At 40.1% G+C, this 17,756-nt stretch overlaps 1 protein-coding gene across 1 annotated transcript in view; it reads right to left on the reverse strand.

Moving 5' to 3' along the window:
- The window catches only part of Cont (Contactin), a 314,894-nt gene that overhangs the window by 223,219 nt on the left and 73,919 nt on the right, over nt 1-17,756 (reverse strand). Inside the window, exon 5 of the mRNA XM_067141447.2 lies at nt 471-621. Coding sequence (XP_066997548.2) covers nt 471-621 — 151 coding nt within the window. The remainder of the gene's footprint in view (nt 1-470; nt 622-17,756) is intronic.

The following is a 17,756-nucleotide window of genomic DNA, read 5'->3' on the forward strand; positions in this document are numbered from 1 at the left end:
GAGAGAGAGAGAGAGAGAGAGAGAGAGAGAGAGAGAAATCAATAAAAACAAATGGAAAAATTTTAAATGGAAAAGTTGAACAAGAAGAATGAGAAAAATAGACAGAGATGCTTTGAGCAAATTGAATGAATGAATGAAGAATGAGATATAAAATATGAATTACAGGTCAAGGAAAAGACATGGCAAGGAAAACCCAGATTATGGTGGATGGAACAGACTAAGAACAATGCAAAACAAGTAGAGATTAACACAAATATAGCAGTAGGTAAGGAATGGTGGAAAGGTAAAACTGAAATAGAGAGGAACCATTTTTGCCTTAACCTCACTGCATATAGGTAAAGGAGGAAATATGACAATGATTTCAACAAAGAAAATTATCCATCATTAAATATTAGAACCAGAAAAAGGTAGAAAACAAACAAACACATCAAAACAGAAAAAATGGAAACTACAGACAGACATTCACTTACTCTATCAGGATCATTAATTATAAGCGTGCCACCACTAACTGTGTATCGTTTATTGCTCAGAGGATCAATCTTCCTTGGAACCAGTTGATCATTTTCATAATCTTCTTTAAACCATTCATATGTTGGGACAGGATAACCTCCAGCCAAACAGCTGCAAAAGTTGAAATTCAGATAAATATAAGATGCAAACTTCAAAAAAGCATAGCTCACAGATATTGATATACAATATTTTGAAGTAAGTCCAAATTGCTATAGATATTATCTACAATGAATATCCCAAATTAGTTTCTGAGCTAAAACAGTTATACAGTATTTACAAAATCTATGAAATATTATAGACATGAAATTGAAAGGAATATTTCCTACAGCTTAAATTTATTTTGGAAGAATTATAGAAATTATCCTTAAAAGTATGTTGAGGACAGTCCATTATACAGACATGCCAACTTTCAAAAGTAAAAGGAAAATCAGGAGAATTTTGGCAGCATATTGTGATGTACTACGACACATCATAAATGGCATTATATGTTCTAACTCAATAAAATTCAATACATTAACAACTCTTTTACGCCTACAATTTTTCTTTTCATTATTTTCATACGAATAGTCAATACTGGACATACCTAAGCTTTAGGAACATATGTCTATCATCCTTCCAAGTGCTGAATACCCTATGACTAATTGTTCAACATACCCATAGCTGACTTAGCCCTCTTCAGCAAATCAGAATTAAATTTTTGCTCAAAGCACTTCCCTTGCTTGAACAGATTTCAATGCTCCAATGTCTGTTCAGACAGCAAGGATATGAACTATGTTCTTTTGTTTGTCACTGCTAAAAATCCTCTCACACTTTGTATTGCTATGTGGAACTGATAAAATAGCAAGCATCACCTGAGAGAGTCTGTCCTATTTAAGTTTCTTGTGAGATAAACAGCCAGATACGTAGGCTGAAATTTTGAAAACTAGAAGTTACATATTTCTTTGCAAATTACCAACAGGTTTTAATTATGGTATTGTTATGCAGAAGATATAGCAACATTTTTATTGCATTAGCAATGAGATTACTGAAAATGTAGTGAAATTTAGCGTGGTGGTATACCTGTTGCTGGGTGTTTTCATTTGTTTTCTTTTGAAATTGTACTACTAGAGCCCAATATTAGACTCTCAGAAGGCAAATGTGGAAGTTCCAGCTAATAAAAGATTTAGGACAGAAATCTATGCATATCAAGAAATTTTAAAATTAATTAAATATGTAATGAAACACAGAAATTGTGGGGAAAAAAAGGGTGAAAATTATACATGAATGCAAAAGGTAAGATTCAAGTCATGTATCTTATTGAATAATTCCTTTCACACACTGTAATTTTATTTTTTCTCTAATACCAGTACTAATTATGAGGATGCACGTTACGGCAAAATAAAGTTTATATTCGTAATCAATGCTACCAATTTTGTTAAGATGTAAATTAAAATAAATTGGAAAACCTGGACATTAGTAATAGGCAGTATGTATGCGGTGGAGGATCAATAATTTTATTAGTAATTACTCAATGCTACTTTAATAAGCAGTTAATTTATTTTTGACAATGTCAGAATAGTACTGGCAAGCATTTATATCACTTTAGTGTAAATACTTGGTAGTAAGTTGTTATGCAGTTGAAGAAATATAATTTCCTTAACATCCTCACTTGACGGGCGAATCACCATAAACGTCACAAACCCTTACTCTCTAGGAGCAACGCAGTGAGTTTTGGAATAGAACCCAAGCTTTGGCACGACCTCTATTGATTAGGAAATGTATACCACCACCTCTAGTACCCTACGACTAATACTTAGAATATTACATACTATCCACTTCATTCCGTACCAATATTGTAATCAAGATAACAAGTAAAAGGTTCCACCTGATCGATACTTTTTTATTATTTAGCCTTCGGCTAAATTTTACATCATTAACAACTTACAGTACATGTTTCGATTGCTTAGCAATCATCATCAGCTGTTTCGCTTAAAGCTTAGGTGAAAAAGCATAAAACATTTCATAATTAAATTTAAAATGTGTTAGTAAGGGATGCTTAAGTGGTGAGGGAGGGTGAGGTTTGTGTTTGTTAGTTAAGATTAAAATTAAACAACTTTTCTAAACTAAAACATCTTTGATTTCATTCGTTGTCACTTGCACTGGTTCATTATTAAGTTCGACAGTTTTCCGTTAATGCTCTTGCACACTTGTCTTGATGATGTAGCGTTCCTTCTTTTTCTAGAACTTTCTTGCTGTCCGGTGGAGATTATATAGATTGTTGGTCGAATTTTTCAGTTTTCATTTAGTTGGATAGTTTGGAGCACAACCCCTATCCAATTATTCGTTGTACGAATTTTATTCGGAATCATTAAGTTGGGAAGTTAGGTGTACGACCCCTGTCCAATTCATTCGTGTTCCGATGTTTTACGAGTTTGTATCTGTCTCTGCCGTCCTCGACCTTGTGTAGTAGCTGTGTGACGAGGACGTAGCTGTGTGACGGCCTCTAATGGTACGAAATTTTTAAAAAAGTATCGATCAGGTGGAACCTTTTACTTAATTGTTATCTTAATACTTAGAAGGTAAAAAAGTATTTTACTAATGGGACTCGAAATGACAAATAACGGCGCGGCAGTATCAAGTCCTGACGCCATAACGACTACGGCTACCAGTAAAGCTTGTTATTAAGTTGCTTGCATGCAACTCATACAGTTAGTGGCAACAACTCACTGATGATGATGATGATGATGATGATGATTGTTGTTTAAAGGGGCCTAACATCGAGGTCATCGGCCCCTAATGGTACGAAATGAGACGAAATGTTATGACAAATTAAAAGTCCAAAATCCTCCACTGACCAGAATTCAAAGCGTGAAGACAAAGAATGAATGGATGGATATGAATTTAAAACGATCAGTGGAACCGACCCACAGTGCCTCACAAGCACAGAAGTTGGCACAAAACAATAGTACAGTCGAACATCCCTTCTGCGGACACCGTCGGTTCCGAGGAAAAATGTCCGTTACGAGAGGTGTCCGCTAAAATAAGTTTGTAAAAATAATCAAACATTTTAACGGCAAAGAACATCCACCTTAAATATAAGCATACATATCTTAATTTTTATTATTCTAAGTCACTTCTGTGTTAGTATATCATAGAGAGTTATTATAAGTGTTTTTACATAATTTACAAGCATTACAGCTTCGTGAAGTAATTGTGAAGCTTCGTCTGTATAAATTTAGCACGTTTTCTTAACTGCGATATTCAGTTCTATTCTTCACAATAGTGTTTATTTGAGTTTTCCCGCAGTTGAATTTTTCGGCAAGCTTTCTCACTGAAAGTCTCTTGTCACTTGCTATAATTACATTTCTTCTTGCCTCGAGATCTAAACACGATTGTCCCTTGTTACTCGTGTTTAACAGACAACTGAACTGCTACGGTATTTCTGTCTCACTAATTAGCGCCTGTACTGTACTGTCTTTTCCTTCTTAAGTTGACTACCTGAGCTCGACCTTATCAGCGACAATCCGAGTTATGAATAGAATGATGCAAGAAGGGACGAAAATCCCCAGGTAACTTAGGGTACGTTTATGCTGCAGCCTGGCTGCTGGCACAACGCTAAGCCTCGCTGCTCGATGTTAGGCGATGATGAAACAAACCAATGAATCTCAATCACTGCATTTACCCTGGAGCCCGGCTCATAGCTGCGCTGCTGGCTGCTATCCTTGCCACATCCATGGTCTCAAACACGTTTGATTTTCAAGCCTGGCCCATCGCTGGCAATCCTGTAACTTTGACTGTGATTGGTTCTTTCAAGGTCACCCGCTCTCCCACTCTTCCTCTCTTCGCACACTATACACACGTTCAGTGATCACTTGCTCACTTGCTATCTGAACCTGTCTTCGAACGCAATGCGATTTGGAGCCAGCGTCATGCGGATCATCACACGAGTTTCATATGAGATAAAAGGAGTGATGAGATGACGAGCGGCCAGTAGACCTTTTCCTACGTTTTATGAGAGAGAGTGGCTTGTTTTATCGTGTTTAAAAGTAAAGTAACTATTTGTGTTTTAATTGGTTTATGGTTAACTACTATTTTACCCTACCGGGCGAGCTGGCCGTGCGATTAGGGGCGTGCAGCTGTGAGCTTGAATCCTGGAGACAGTGGGTTCGAACCCCACTGACGGCGACCCTGAAGATGGTTTTCCGTGGTTTCCCATTTTCACATCAGGAAAATGCTGGGGTTGTACCTTAATTAAGACCACGACTGCTTCCTTCCCATTCAGAGGCCTCTTCTATCCCATCGTCGCCATAAGACCTATCTGTGTCGGCGCGACGTAAAACAAATAGCAAAAAAAAAACCTATGTGTTTACCTTTGTGTATTTTTAATTGGAATTAAATATATTATTTTACTTCAATATCAGTGCATTGCGAATTAGATTCACTGCTTATTTTAACTTCATAATAATTTTCCTCATCATTATCATTTTTCTAATCTACCGAGTTCGATAGCTGCAGTCGCTTAAGTGCGGCCAGTATCCAGTAATCGGGAGATAGTGGGTTCGAGCCCCACTGTCGGCAGCCCTGAAGATGGTTTTTCGTGGTTTCCCATTTTCACACCAAGGCAAATGCCGGGGCTGTACCTTAATTAAGGTCACAGCCGCTTCCTTCCAATTCCTAGGCCTTTCCTCTCCCATCGTCGCCGTAAGACATCTCTGTGTCGGTGCGACGTAAAGCAAATAGCATTTTCCTAATCCTAGTCAGTGGGTTAATTATAACTTTTAATCCATTTCGTCTCATCTTGTACCATCGGGGCCGATGACCTACATGTTAGCCCACTTTAAACAACAAGCATCATCATCATCATCAAACTATCGAATGACGTGGCAAAAGAATGCGGAACGATTACATCAACTTTGTTCTTTTAATCTTGCCATTTTGGGGACCTCTGTTTTTACAAGCAGGTGATTTATATGAAGTACTTCGTTTTTCATGGAAAGTTCGACAGTTATTTTTTCAAACTGTAAACACATTTTGTTAAGGAGACCTAACTAAAGTCAAAATGACATACTCCATAACCCCCTATTTTACATTATTTAAAAGTACACTATTAAATTACGAAATGAAGCATTTGTAGCTTCATTCTTCAATCAACTCCCGCAGTAGAAATGCACTGAAAAATCCTGGCGAAGCATTTTACACTTTTTATTTCACATTCAGTACAGCAAATTATTGTAAGATACACTCGCCAACAGAACTGCGACTCACTCGTTAAAAAAATCTCTGAATTTATTCCGCACTTCAGAAGCTTCAGCTGGAGCTGTGCTGTTTCTCCTCGACGGGGTAGCTCTTGGAAGTACGTCTTCGTAGTCTAAGAGGTGTTTTTTTTTGCTTTACGTCGCACCGACACAGATATGGCTTACGACGACGGTGGGATAGGAAAGGCCTAGGAATTGAAAGGAAGCGGCCGTGGCCTTAATTAAGGTACAGCCCCGGCATTTGCCTGGTGTGAAAATGGTAAACCACGAAAAACCATCTTCAGGGCTGCCGACAGTCTATCCCACTATCTCCCGATTACTGGATACTGGCCGCACTTAAGCGACTGCAGCTATCGAGCTCGGTAGTCTAAGTGTTCATGCCCTCTATATCTATAATCAAATTATGCAAAATACAAACTGCCTTAACTATCAGTTCCTCTGTTTTGAATTTTCGACTACAACTGGGAGCTGCCAGCAGCGTGTGCGCGGGGCTGCTGCAGGGTAAAAGCTCCATGGCGAGCAGCCAGGCTACAGCCAGCAGCGAAGTGCTAGGGCGAGCATCCATGAGCCAGCAGCGAAGCTGCAGCATAAACGTACCCTTAGAGTCAACAGTCTCTGACAGCATTTCTGGGCAATTAGAATTCTCGGAATAGGCCTATACACCTCTAGGTAGAAATTCATTCCGATGTACACTCTCCCCCTCGCACTCAAAATAGTACAAACATTTCCTTATGTCTGAAGAATGATTTTAAAAGAAAGGATGACATGTGGTCCGGCGTAATAAATTGTCCTGCAACGTGTAAAGTGTCGGCTTAAGTCAAGTGGACGGAACAAATGGCGATGTCCACTGTCCGGAGTTCGAGGTGTCCACTTAAATGAGGCCAATTTAACACTTGTCTTATGTAAAACAAAATTGGTTCCAAGGGAAATTGTCCGTATAGGCAGATGTCCGCTGAATAAGGGTGTCCGTTAGGACAGGTTCGACTGTATCACTGATCAAGGGACTGCTTCTATAGCACGATGCTGAATAGATTATGCTTGTAGTTGAAACGGGTCCAAAATCCAGGTCATCGGCCCCTCATAATGGTACTTATCACTAGGAAATTAGAACCATGCTATTTGTCATTTGACGGTACTAATCAAAAGTAGCGTAGACTCGCGGTATTCCACACGTTATGGTACTATTCACAGGTAGTGTAATGCGCACATGTAACACAGACCTATGGTGTTTCGCACATTGTTGCGCTATTTACAGGCAACGCAAACCTATCGCACTCCTAACATAAGTGGACTAACCACAGGGACTCGAACTATCCAGTGGTATTCCTCACATAGTGGAAACCAAGCATAGGCAAGTCAGAACCATGGTGTCGCTCATATAGGGATATGAATCACAGGTACTGTAAGACCCTCATCCTGATTCACACACTGTCGCTACTAATCACAAACCTACTGCGTACCTAACATAGTGGTCCTACGCGCAAGTAAATGCGACCCATGGTGTTCCCTGCGTGATGGTACTAATTACAAGTAGTCTGATGGTTCTAATTTGATCATCCCTTGGTCACCCCTTTTAATCGCCTCTTACGACAGGCAGAGGATACCACGGGTGTATTCTACATGTGTGTCCCCCACCCCGAGGTGGTAGTGTGTTTGGTCTGCGAGAGGCATTTTATTTCCCTCAAGTCCGCCGGCAAGCCGGTTAGGACCCCCCTATCCGCCACCTGGGAGTATCACCTCTCCCCCTGCTATTTTATTAATGTATACATAGATTACATTAGAACAACTTAGTTTTTGTACAGCATCATGCAGGGGTACATTCACCACGATGTGCAGCCATCTTGATTCTTACAGCAGCGTACCCAACAAGAGCAAATTCCCAGAGAAGTGCATTAACTGCCTCTCCAACTTCGGCATAGCTAAACTAGAGAATATTCTCCAAGACTGCACATAAATGAGAGTTGTAGTACACGTTTTCAGTCAAACTTCCAGATAAATGTGTAAACTGCCCCATAAATTTAAACCACACTTTTATCTGGCTGTCGTAGTACAGGCCCTAAATGTACAATCAGCTGATTTCATCTGACCTACCAATGCCCACTAAACATCAATTCTCCCACACCATGCTGTGTAGGTAGCAGCATCACCGACTTTCTCGCTGAAGACCACAGGCTGGCATTGGTACGTTAAATTATTTACTACTACTCTTCCTATTTCTACTGGTAGAGATCATGCCGCTTTTCATCGGCCACAAGATCTACTATATATAGACCTTGGTCAGCCACCCTGTCCCATACTGCCCTCCGGTAGTGGTTATTAGAACTACCATCGACCTGCCATACTCGGTCATCTATTGATAGAACGAGGAAAGGTGCAGAATTTTGAAATAATACAAAAATTACTGAAACTGCCCTCAAAATCAGGGGACTGGTCCCAGCGATCAGGAGATCGGGAGGTAGGATGAAAAACAGTGTCTCCCACTTTAATCAGGAGAGTTAGCACGTCTGATTGTAGAATGAAGTTAAAAAGTTACGGGTACACGAAGTAGCAATCCCAAGCAGTAATGAAAACTCAACATGCTCTCAAGTAATGTTAAACAAGGAATGAAAATGTCTACAACAATCGAGTGACTCAGTGCCAGAGGCGACTAAGAGCCATCACAGCTCATTTTGACATGTTCGGTGTAATGACTAGAAAAGATATATCATATTCTATCTATGCTAAACATGACTAACGACCTTACAGTATCTGTGATGTGTTGCCAGCAGCAAGCGAGTCAGGCACTGTGATGTGTGAGTCATACATGACCAAGTGCCAAGATGATGGTGGACGTGTTACATGAGAGTTCATCGGTATCCGACTTATCTACTGTTAGCAACGATGACACGACATATCAGATGGACGAAAACATACCCACTAATGAATCAGATATGCCTAATTTTCTTTAGGTATAGGAAGTATGGGTGGTAGCCAATAAAAGAGATATAAGAAGTTATTAACTCTTGCTGGCACTTCATAAGGTCTGACGCTTTTACAGCATGCCAATTGCATTGCATAGGCCTACTAAATCTGTTACATTTGGAACATCAGCTAACATGCATAAAATTTATATTAATAATAATACTTTATTTTATATTGTGCTACAGATGATGATGATATTCAAATGCATTGTGGAAGAAAAAGGAAACGAGACTCAAGCTAACATAAGAAAGTAATAAGAAAATCTGGACACGAGTATAGTCATCTTGTGGCAAACTTGTTAAAGCCCAAGAATTAACAGGAAGTTATGTGGTTGTTCAAAGAATTGTAATAATCTGACAGTGGGAATGGCGTGTGGAAATTTATCATAGTTTTTACAAATTGGACTGGTCACTAAAGAATGCTTTCATTGTGGGATCAATAACAGTAACTGCTGTTGGAAAGCGCTGTACTAAGGTTGAAGAATCCGAACTGAGTAACACTAGGGTGTATATATATAATGCAAGATGCTACTGGCAGAGAGCAGGTTATCTAACAAGTTTTAATGCAAAGCGCTATGCATTCCAGATGGCACTATTGATTTGGCCTTGAAGCAGAAAACAGAAACTGGATTGCTTGCTCATGATGGTCGAGGGAGACACACTCCAGATAACAAAACCTCCAGAAGTATCGAAGAGCAAGTACTTAAGTCCATCGAATCATTTTCAACCTACCATTCACACTACAGTCATAAGGACAATATAGATGGAAAATAGCTGCTGCCGGTCATAAACATGTCAATAATGTACGGATCGCAAACAGAACAGTGCCAGAATGAAGGAGATGCTCCTGAATCCTTGTTTGTGTTTCGCACCATCTTCAGTGGTAAGTGTAATTTGTATTTTCACCCACCTCATAAAGATACTTATCAAACATGTGATGCTACTGTTGCAGAGATAAAGGGAATGGTAGACGGACCAGAAAAAGTAAAAAAAGGTTGCTCAATACGAGCTGCATTTGTGTAAAGCAGAAACTGTTTTCTCTGGGGGGAAAAACAAAAATTGACATTGTCAAACAAAGCAATGGTATTAGAGCTGTACTTATGTATGATCTTCAGAAGACATTTCCCACACATATATTAACAATGGGGGTGAGATACAAGACACAGTTCTGGACTTTCAATATGGGTATACACAACAAATTATCATCATCATAATCATCATCAATGTCCCACTCCAGTCGCCCGGGTGTGGTTAACAAGCCTCCTCCATTCCTTTCCGTCCTTCCACTTTTCCTGCTCCATTACTTCCGCCACATCCAATCCAGCTTCTCTAACGTCCTTCCAAATCTGATCCATCCACCTTCTTCTCGGTCTACCAATTGGTCCCTTTACCTTAACTTCTCTTTCCAATTTCCTTCTTGCTACCCGTTCCGTTCGCATTCTTTTTACATGTCTGAACCATCTCAGTCTTACTTTCTGTATCTTGTGTACTAACGGTTCTATATTTAGCTCTTCTTTGATTTTAATATTTAAAATTCTATCTCTTCTTCTTTTTAACCAATGTTCTTAAAAATGTCATATCTACTGCTTGGATCATACTATCTTGTCTCTTATTAGTTACCAGCGTTTCTAGTCCGTATGTTACAATTGGTATGAAATACTGTTTATATAATGTTAATTTCGTTCTCTTGGGTAATTTGTCATCCCATAAAAACATACCAACAAAATGACAATATTAGTCACACGTATATTTGGAGCAAGGACATTGTTTCATGCATTATGGCACATTTAAAGACAAAAGTTCCTTCATAAGTCACACTTGTCACGCTTTACAGCGACAGCTGTGGTGGATAGAATCACAACATAAATATGACACGTATGCTGTCATATGTATTGCAGCATTCTTTGGGATTACAAGTTACTTCACAGATTTTTTTTTTTTTTGTTCCTGGTCACAGTTTTAATTTCTGTGTTAGTGACTTTGGAATTATTAAAAGGGCAAAAAAATATCAGCCCAATGCCTTAACACCAGGAAACTGGTTGACTGTCACTGCCTCAGCAAAAAGAAGAAACCTGATGTGATGATTATGATGATTGTTGTTGTTTAAAGAGGCCCCAACAGAAATCCCATTTCCACATCACACACCCATACAGCAGCATGTTCATTTCCTGCAAACAACTCCAGAATGAGATCACTAACAGGAAAACATCTATCGCAGATAAGGTAGTTTCAAACTCGTTCTCCATAAAGACAGTCCACTCAAGTCTACAACTTTCAAGAACTAGTTCCAGTGACCACTGATGTAAGAGAAGAGTTGGTTGCCCATGTGAATTTAGGGGCACAACCCCACTCTCGTATCCTTAAGGGCACAGGATAACCACTGCAAAAAAAAAAAAAAAAACACAACCTATTGGATCATTCATCATCAGTTCTACAGAAATCTGGCAACAAAAGATCAGGATGAAGAGGGTGTATAATAATGAAAACTCAATGGGACTTTTATCATTAAATAACTGGTCTTAAGACATACACAGACTGTGTTGTTTTTTTTTTAAATCTGTGTTAACACGTGACAGATTGAGTCACCTTGACTCTTCAATATTTTAATATGTCATTGTTTTCTTAGTATCAAGATTATCATGTGTTTTACCATAATAGCTTAGGCTGAAGATGTCTCACATAAGAACAGACAAAACATGTCCCTTTTCTTGAAATAAAGTAAAAAAAAAAAAAAGAACATTGCACTGTATTGTAAAGGTGGAGTCACTCTATCATTAAGACCTTTTCTTCTTGTCAGATCAACTGTAAAAAATGTGTTTGCTTAAAAACTTGAGTGCAAGTGGACAAGAGTGCACACAGAAGATTTTAAACCACGACCTTATAAGAGCATAAACTTTCTCTTAATGAGAACATTTTAACATTCATAACATCAATTTTTACCTTAGTTTTAAATGTTTTCACTACAATATGTAATGTCAATTTTAGCAATCTACTGAAGATGATCCAATTAGAATAGAAACATGTATAGTTGTGACGAATGTGAAATTTAATTTTTTTTAAATTCACATTAACCATAAGGTATTGTGAATGAGGAGGATACTGTTCAACAATAAATCATTGTTATAATGATTTAAAGAATATTAACCATGTCGTGTCATGTTGGCATTAAAAGTGATTATTAGATACAGGAGCGTATATGAGTAGGCAATGTGATGTGCAGGGTTTAGGGGCAGTATTGTCATATTAATAATAATTACATTCATGTAGCTATTTCTGGCCGAGTGCAACCCTTATAAAGCAGACCCACTGATGAGGATGGGCGGCATCTGCCATGTGTAGGTGACTGCATGTTATTGTGGTGGAGGATAGTGTTACGTGTGGTTTGCGAGTTGCAGGGATATTGGTGACAGCACAAACCCCCAGCCCCCGGGCCACTGGAATTAACCAATGAAGGTTAAAATCCCTGACCATCAACCCGGGAGCCTCTGCACCGAAGGCCAGTACACTGACCATTCAGCCAACGAGTCGTGTATTATCATATTAATGTATGTAAACATCTCAGGCAATTGTTTAGTTTCAGTAGATTTGTTTGTCAAGTCAGTATTAAAGCCTCCCATTAAAATTACATGCTCATACTTGGGTGCATGGCTTCCCCCAGATTTGTGATGTTACCAGTCTAAGGTGGATGATACACCACACCAAGCAAATACTTCGTACCGTGAACTATGAGCTCAACGAACAAGAATTCAGGGCTAATGGAGGTATTACACTGACTGACAGAGCAAATGCAACACCAAGAAGGAGTGGTCAGAACTTTATGCCAATTGCAGGGTAGACTGACGTCACTGAGGTATGCTCATGATGTGAAATGCGCCGCTGTGCTGCGCACGTAGCGAACGATAAATGGGACACGGCGTTGGCAAATGGCCCACTTCGTACCGTGATTTCTCAGCCGACAGTCATTGTAGAACGTATTGTCGTGTGCCACAGGACACGTGTATAGCTAAGAATGCCAGGCCACCGTCAACGGAGGCATTTCCAGCAGACAGACGACTTTACGAGGGGTATGGTGATCGGGCTGAGAAGGGCAGGTTGGTCGCTTCGTCAAATCGCAGCCGATACCCATAGGGATGTGTCCACGGTGCAGCGCCTGTGGCGAAGATGGCTGGTGCAGGGACATGTAGCACGTGCGAGGGGTCCAGGCGCAGCCCGGGTGACGTCAGCACGCGAGGATCGGCGCATCCGCCGCCAAGCGGTGGCAGCCCCGCACGCCACGTCAACCGCCATTCTTCAGCATGTGCAAGACACCCTGGCTGTTCCAATATCGACCAGAACAATTTCCCGTCGATTGGTTGAAGGAGGCCTGCACTCCCGGCGTCCGCTCAGAAGACTACCATTGACTCCACAGCATAGACGTGCACGCCTGGCATGGTGCTGGGCTAGAACGACTTGGATGAGGGAATGGCGGAACGTCGTGTTCTCCGATGAGTCACGCTTCTGTTCTGTCAGTGATAGTCACCGCAGACGAGTGTGGCGTCGGCGTGGAGAAAGGTCAAATCCGGCAGTAACTGTGGAGCGCCCTACCGCTAGACAACGCGGTATCATGGTTTGGGGCGCTATTGCGTATGATTCCACGTCACCTCTAGTGCGTATTCAAGGCACGTTAAATGCCCACCGCTACGTGCAGCATGTGCTGCGGCCGGTGGCACTCCCGTACCTTCAGGGGCTGCCCAATGCTCTGTTTCAGCAGGATAATGCCCGCCCACACACTGCTCGCATCTCCCAACAGGCTCTACGAGGTGTACAGATGCTTCCGTGGCCAGCGTACTCTCCGGATCTCTCACCAATCGAACACGTGTGGGATCTCATTGGACGCCGTTTGCAAACTCTGCCCCAGCCTCGTACGGATGACCAACTGTGGCAAATGGTTGACAGAGAATGGAGAACCATCCCTCAGGACACCATCCGCACTCTTATTGACTCTGTACCTCGACGTGTTTCTGCGTGCATCGCCGCTCGCGGTGGTCCTACATCCTACTGAGTCGATGCCGTGCGCATTGTGTAACCTGCATATCGGTTTGAAATAAACATCAATTATTCGTCCGTGCCGTCTCTGTTTTTTCCCCAACTTTCATCCCTTTCGAACCACTCCTTCTTGGTGTTGCATTTGCTCTGTCAGTCAGTGTACTTTACGTAACAATCTGTTAGCCCGATTTTGTAATTCTGTCAAGATGATTTAGAATTCCCAAAAATTTTGAAGCCTTGTATTTCTTTAGAGGTGATTCCCTGATGGTAGCCCACTTCAGTAATTGTAGTTCATATCATTAAGAGCAGATGGCAGCCTCTATCTCAATTTTCACGCATTTGATGGTTAGCCCGTTTTTGCATGCATTCATTCAAATGAACCATTTGTCATCTGGAAGACTTTCAGACAAATTCTTCACAGAACATTCTGACGAGAAATTACACAAGAGGATCCAATGGTTCCAACCAATTCAGCTCTCTTATTCTCCGAGGCATGATCATCTATGCTTGGCAAAAATGTGGATACAAGACGGAAAATAAAAATATATGTATATCAGAAAACACAAGGGTCCAATAATACTGCTGGTTAAATTACAGAAATGTCCCACCTATCCAATACAAGTTCACAATGTTTATTTTATATATTACAAGTACATGTTTCGTTCTTCGTAGAACATCATCAGCTTAGAGCCCAATCATTGATAACGTTGGAATCAAGGTACCATAATAGGCAAGATATATTCTTTCTCAATCCGTTTAACCTCCAGGGTTGGCTTTTACCTCAGACTCAGCGAGGGATCCCACCTCTACTGTCTCAAGGACGGTGCCCTGGAGCGCGAGACATTGGGTCGGAGAATACAACTGGGGGGGGGGGGATGCGAAGATTCGAAGGGATAGACAAGGAAGAGGGAAGGAAGTGGCCGTGACCTTAAGTTAGGTACCATCCTGGCATTTACTTGGAGAAGTGGGAAACCACAGAAACCACTTCAAGGATGGCTGAGGTGGAAATCGAATCCCCTCAGGCAAGATACATACAAAGTAAAAATATTCTAAAAGTACACTTATATTGAAAAATTACATATTAAAATACATTTGCAAGTTTGTACCGTGTTAAAATAACATCTTATAAAATTAGAGATGTTTCATTTATCCAAATAACAGTGGTAGGTGATGTGATATGTAGTATGAAGGAAGTTCTATTCAGAACTATACACGTAGTTTAAAACTTGTTGAGGCATTTAGTAAAATAAGTAGAGTTCATATAACATGCTCTATGTTACGTAATGAATTTGATTCAAGCCTCAGGATTGAAACCATGTTAACTATTATTCAATAACATTTGAAGTGGGGCTCTTCTTGTAGTCATACATTAAGGCAGGACTGGTAATGTACTGTATAGGTAGACCTTTTCTGTTATTTAACAAGCCCGTTAAGGTCGACAACATGGACCACATATGAAGTTTGTAACTTGTAAGAATAAAACTGGCTTGCAGTAGTCATTACTGGATAAGATAATGCTTCACATACTCTATTTCTTTGAGTTCTATTTTCAGGAAATTTTGACACCCATTCCGTCACACTTTTGTCTAGTCCAATAGCCCTCATTTTCATCAATAATCTTCCATGATCTCCTCTCACAGGCTTTAGACAAGTCAATAATGATACAGTCTAATAATGTTATTGGCCTTACGCCCCACTAACTACTGTACTGTTTTCAGAGACGCCGAGGTGCCAGAACTTTGTCCCGCAGGAGTTCTTTTACGTAAATCTACTGACACGAGGCTGATGTATTTGAGCACCTTCAAATACCACGGATTGAGCCAGGATCGAACCTGCCAAGTTGGGGTCAGGAGGCCAGCACCTCAACCATCTGAGCCACTCGGCCTGGCAATGATACAGTCTATCCGACCTGGATCTAAAATATCTGCTACATCTTACTGGGATCCTACAAACTGACCCTCACATGAATAACCTCTCCTACACCGAAACTTCCTTCTATCAAACCAGCTGGTAATCCGTAACTTGCGGGTAATTCAGATATATATTCAGGCTCTTCTTCTTTTTTTTTTTCTTTTGCACAGACAGAGATAGGTCTTATGGCGACGATGGCATAGGAAAGGCCAAGGAGTGGGAAGGAAGCAGCCATGGCCGTAATTAAGATACAGCCCCAGCATTTTTCTGGTGTGAAAATACGATACCATGGAAAAACATCTTCAGGGCTGCCAATAGTGGGGTTTGAACCCACTATCTCCAGGATGCAAGCTCACAGCTGCGCGCCCCTAACCGCACAGCCAACTCGCTTTGTGAACATGGGAGTGTCCACAGCGTAGTCTGCATGAATACACCGAATAAATGGCAACATCTGGTCACTGAGAATGTTCAGATATACAAACTGGTTCGTGTTCACAGCGACCTGAAAGAGTGGACCCTAGTTGTGGTACTAAAAACACCCCCCACACTATCATAGACCCAACTCCTGCTTGAAACGTACCCTCAACATATGATAGATAAAATTATTTGTTCAGCTGTGGGTGCAATCTATGCCTTGGATCATTGGAGAAAAGACAAAGTTCTGATAGTTGGATCACATTGCACATTTCCAGTCCAATGTCTGTGTTCTCCAGCCCACTTAAAACATTCAGCTTTACAGGCTGCTGCGAATAGTCGTGTCTTAAGGGGTACTTCAATAGCGCAAACTCCATTCGCTGTATGCCCAAGAGCATACCTTAACACAATAGCCCTTTTTTCAAATCTCACATCTTTGGATCGACCCATCTTGACAAGGGTTATGAATTTCATGTTGTTGGTCCGTACTGAACTGAGAATAACATATGAATAGTAACACAGTAAAGGTTTCCACCTATTCAGTACTAATATGTATTTACAATGTTATAAATTACATGGAACTAGTTTCGATCCACCTAGGGATCATCAGCCATATTAAAGCATACATAAGTTTTTGTCGAATCCTAAAACATGTTATTTTTAACTGTAATAATCGTATGGATTTATAATTTATAAAGTGAAGTTTGGTAATGAGATGAGAAATGTTAGTATGGTACAGGTGAGTAGTAAATAATAATATATATACAAACAAGTTTGGAACAAAGTACAAGTGGAGTGCTTAGAGTTGTAAAAATATAACCTCGTGGATGTCAGTAGTCCTCGTACTAAAGAATCAATGTAAAATAACACATATAAACATACTCTCCAGACTTTGTACATACTTGTATATATGTTTATGTGTGTTATTTTACATTGATTCTTTAGTACGAGGACTACTGACGTCCACGAGGTTATATTTTTACAACTCTAAGCACCCCACTTGTACGTTGTTCCAAACTTGTTTGTATATATATTATTATTTACTACTCACCTGTACCATACTAACATTTCTTATCTCATTACCACACTTCACTTTTTACATTATAAATCCATATGATTATTACAGTTAAAAATTACATGTTTTAGGATTCGACAAAAACTTATGTATGCTTTAATATGGCTGATGATGACCCCTAGGTGGGTCGAAACTAGTTCCATGTAATTTATAACATTGTAAATACATATAAGTACTGAATAGGTGGAAACCTTTACTGTGTTACTATTCATATCCATCTTGACAAGCTGTTTACATACAACTGACTGGTACACATACATCACGTCACTGCCATGGTCATACATTAGCGATGATTGCTCATGAGGTTGCATGGTTCCAGTGAAATGCCATCTATGGGACCAATGTGCATTCTTAACAGGGTGATTAATTCTTTTATTCCAGGAGCTTATATACAATATTTACGCCATTTCCCTTGGAAAAAAAAAAAAGAGGAAGTATAACTATTTCACTATATATAGAAAATCTATCATCTAAATTCAATGACATTTTCCAACTAGCTGTAATGCAAATTATAATCCAGTTTTCATCGGAGTTGGTAAATATCACTCTTGGCTTGATGGTCATTTTTAGCCCCTAAACGCAGAATTCTATAAAAGTTGCAACATCTGGCAATGTAACCCAGATAAA

The sequence above is a fragment of the Anabrus simplex genome, chromosome 2 (genome assembly GCF_040414725.1).
Source record: "Anabrus simplex isolate iqAnaSimp1 chromosome 2, ASM4041472v1, whole genome shotgun sequence".
Classification (NCBI taxonomy): domain Eukaryota; kingdom Metazoa; phylum Arthropoda; class Insecta; order Orthoptera; family Tettigoniidae; genus Anabrus; species Anabrus simplex.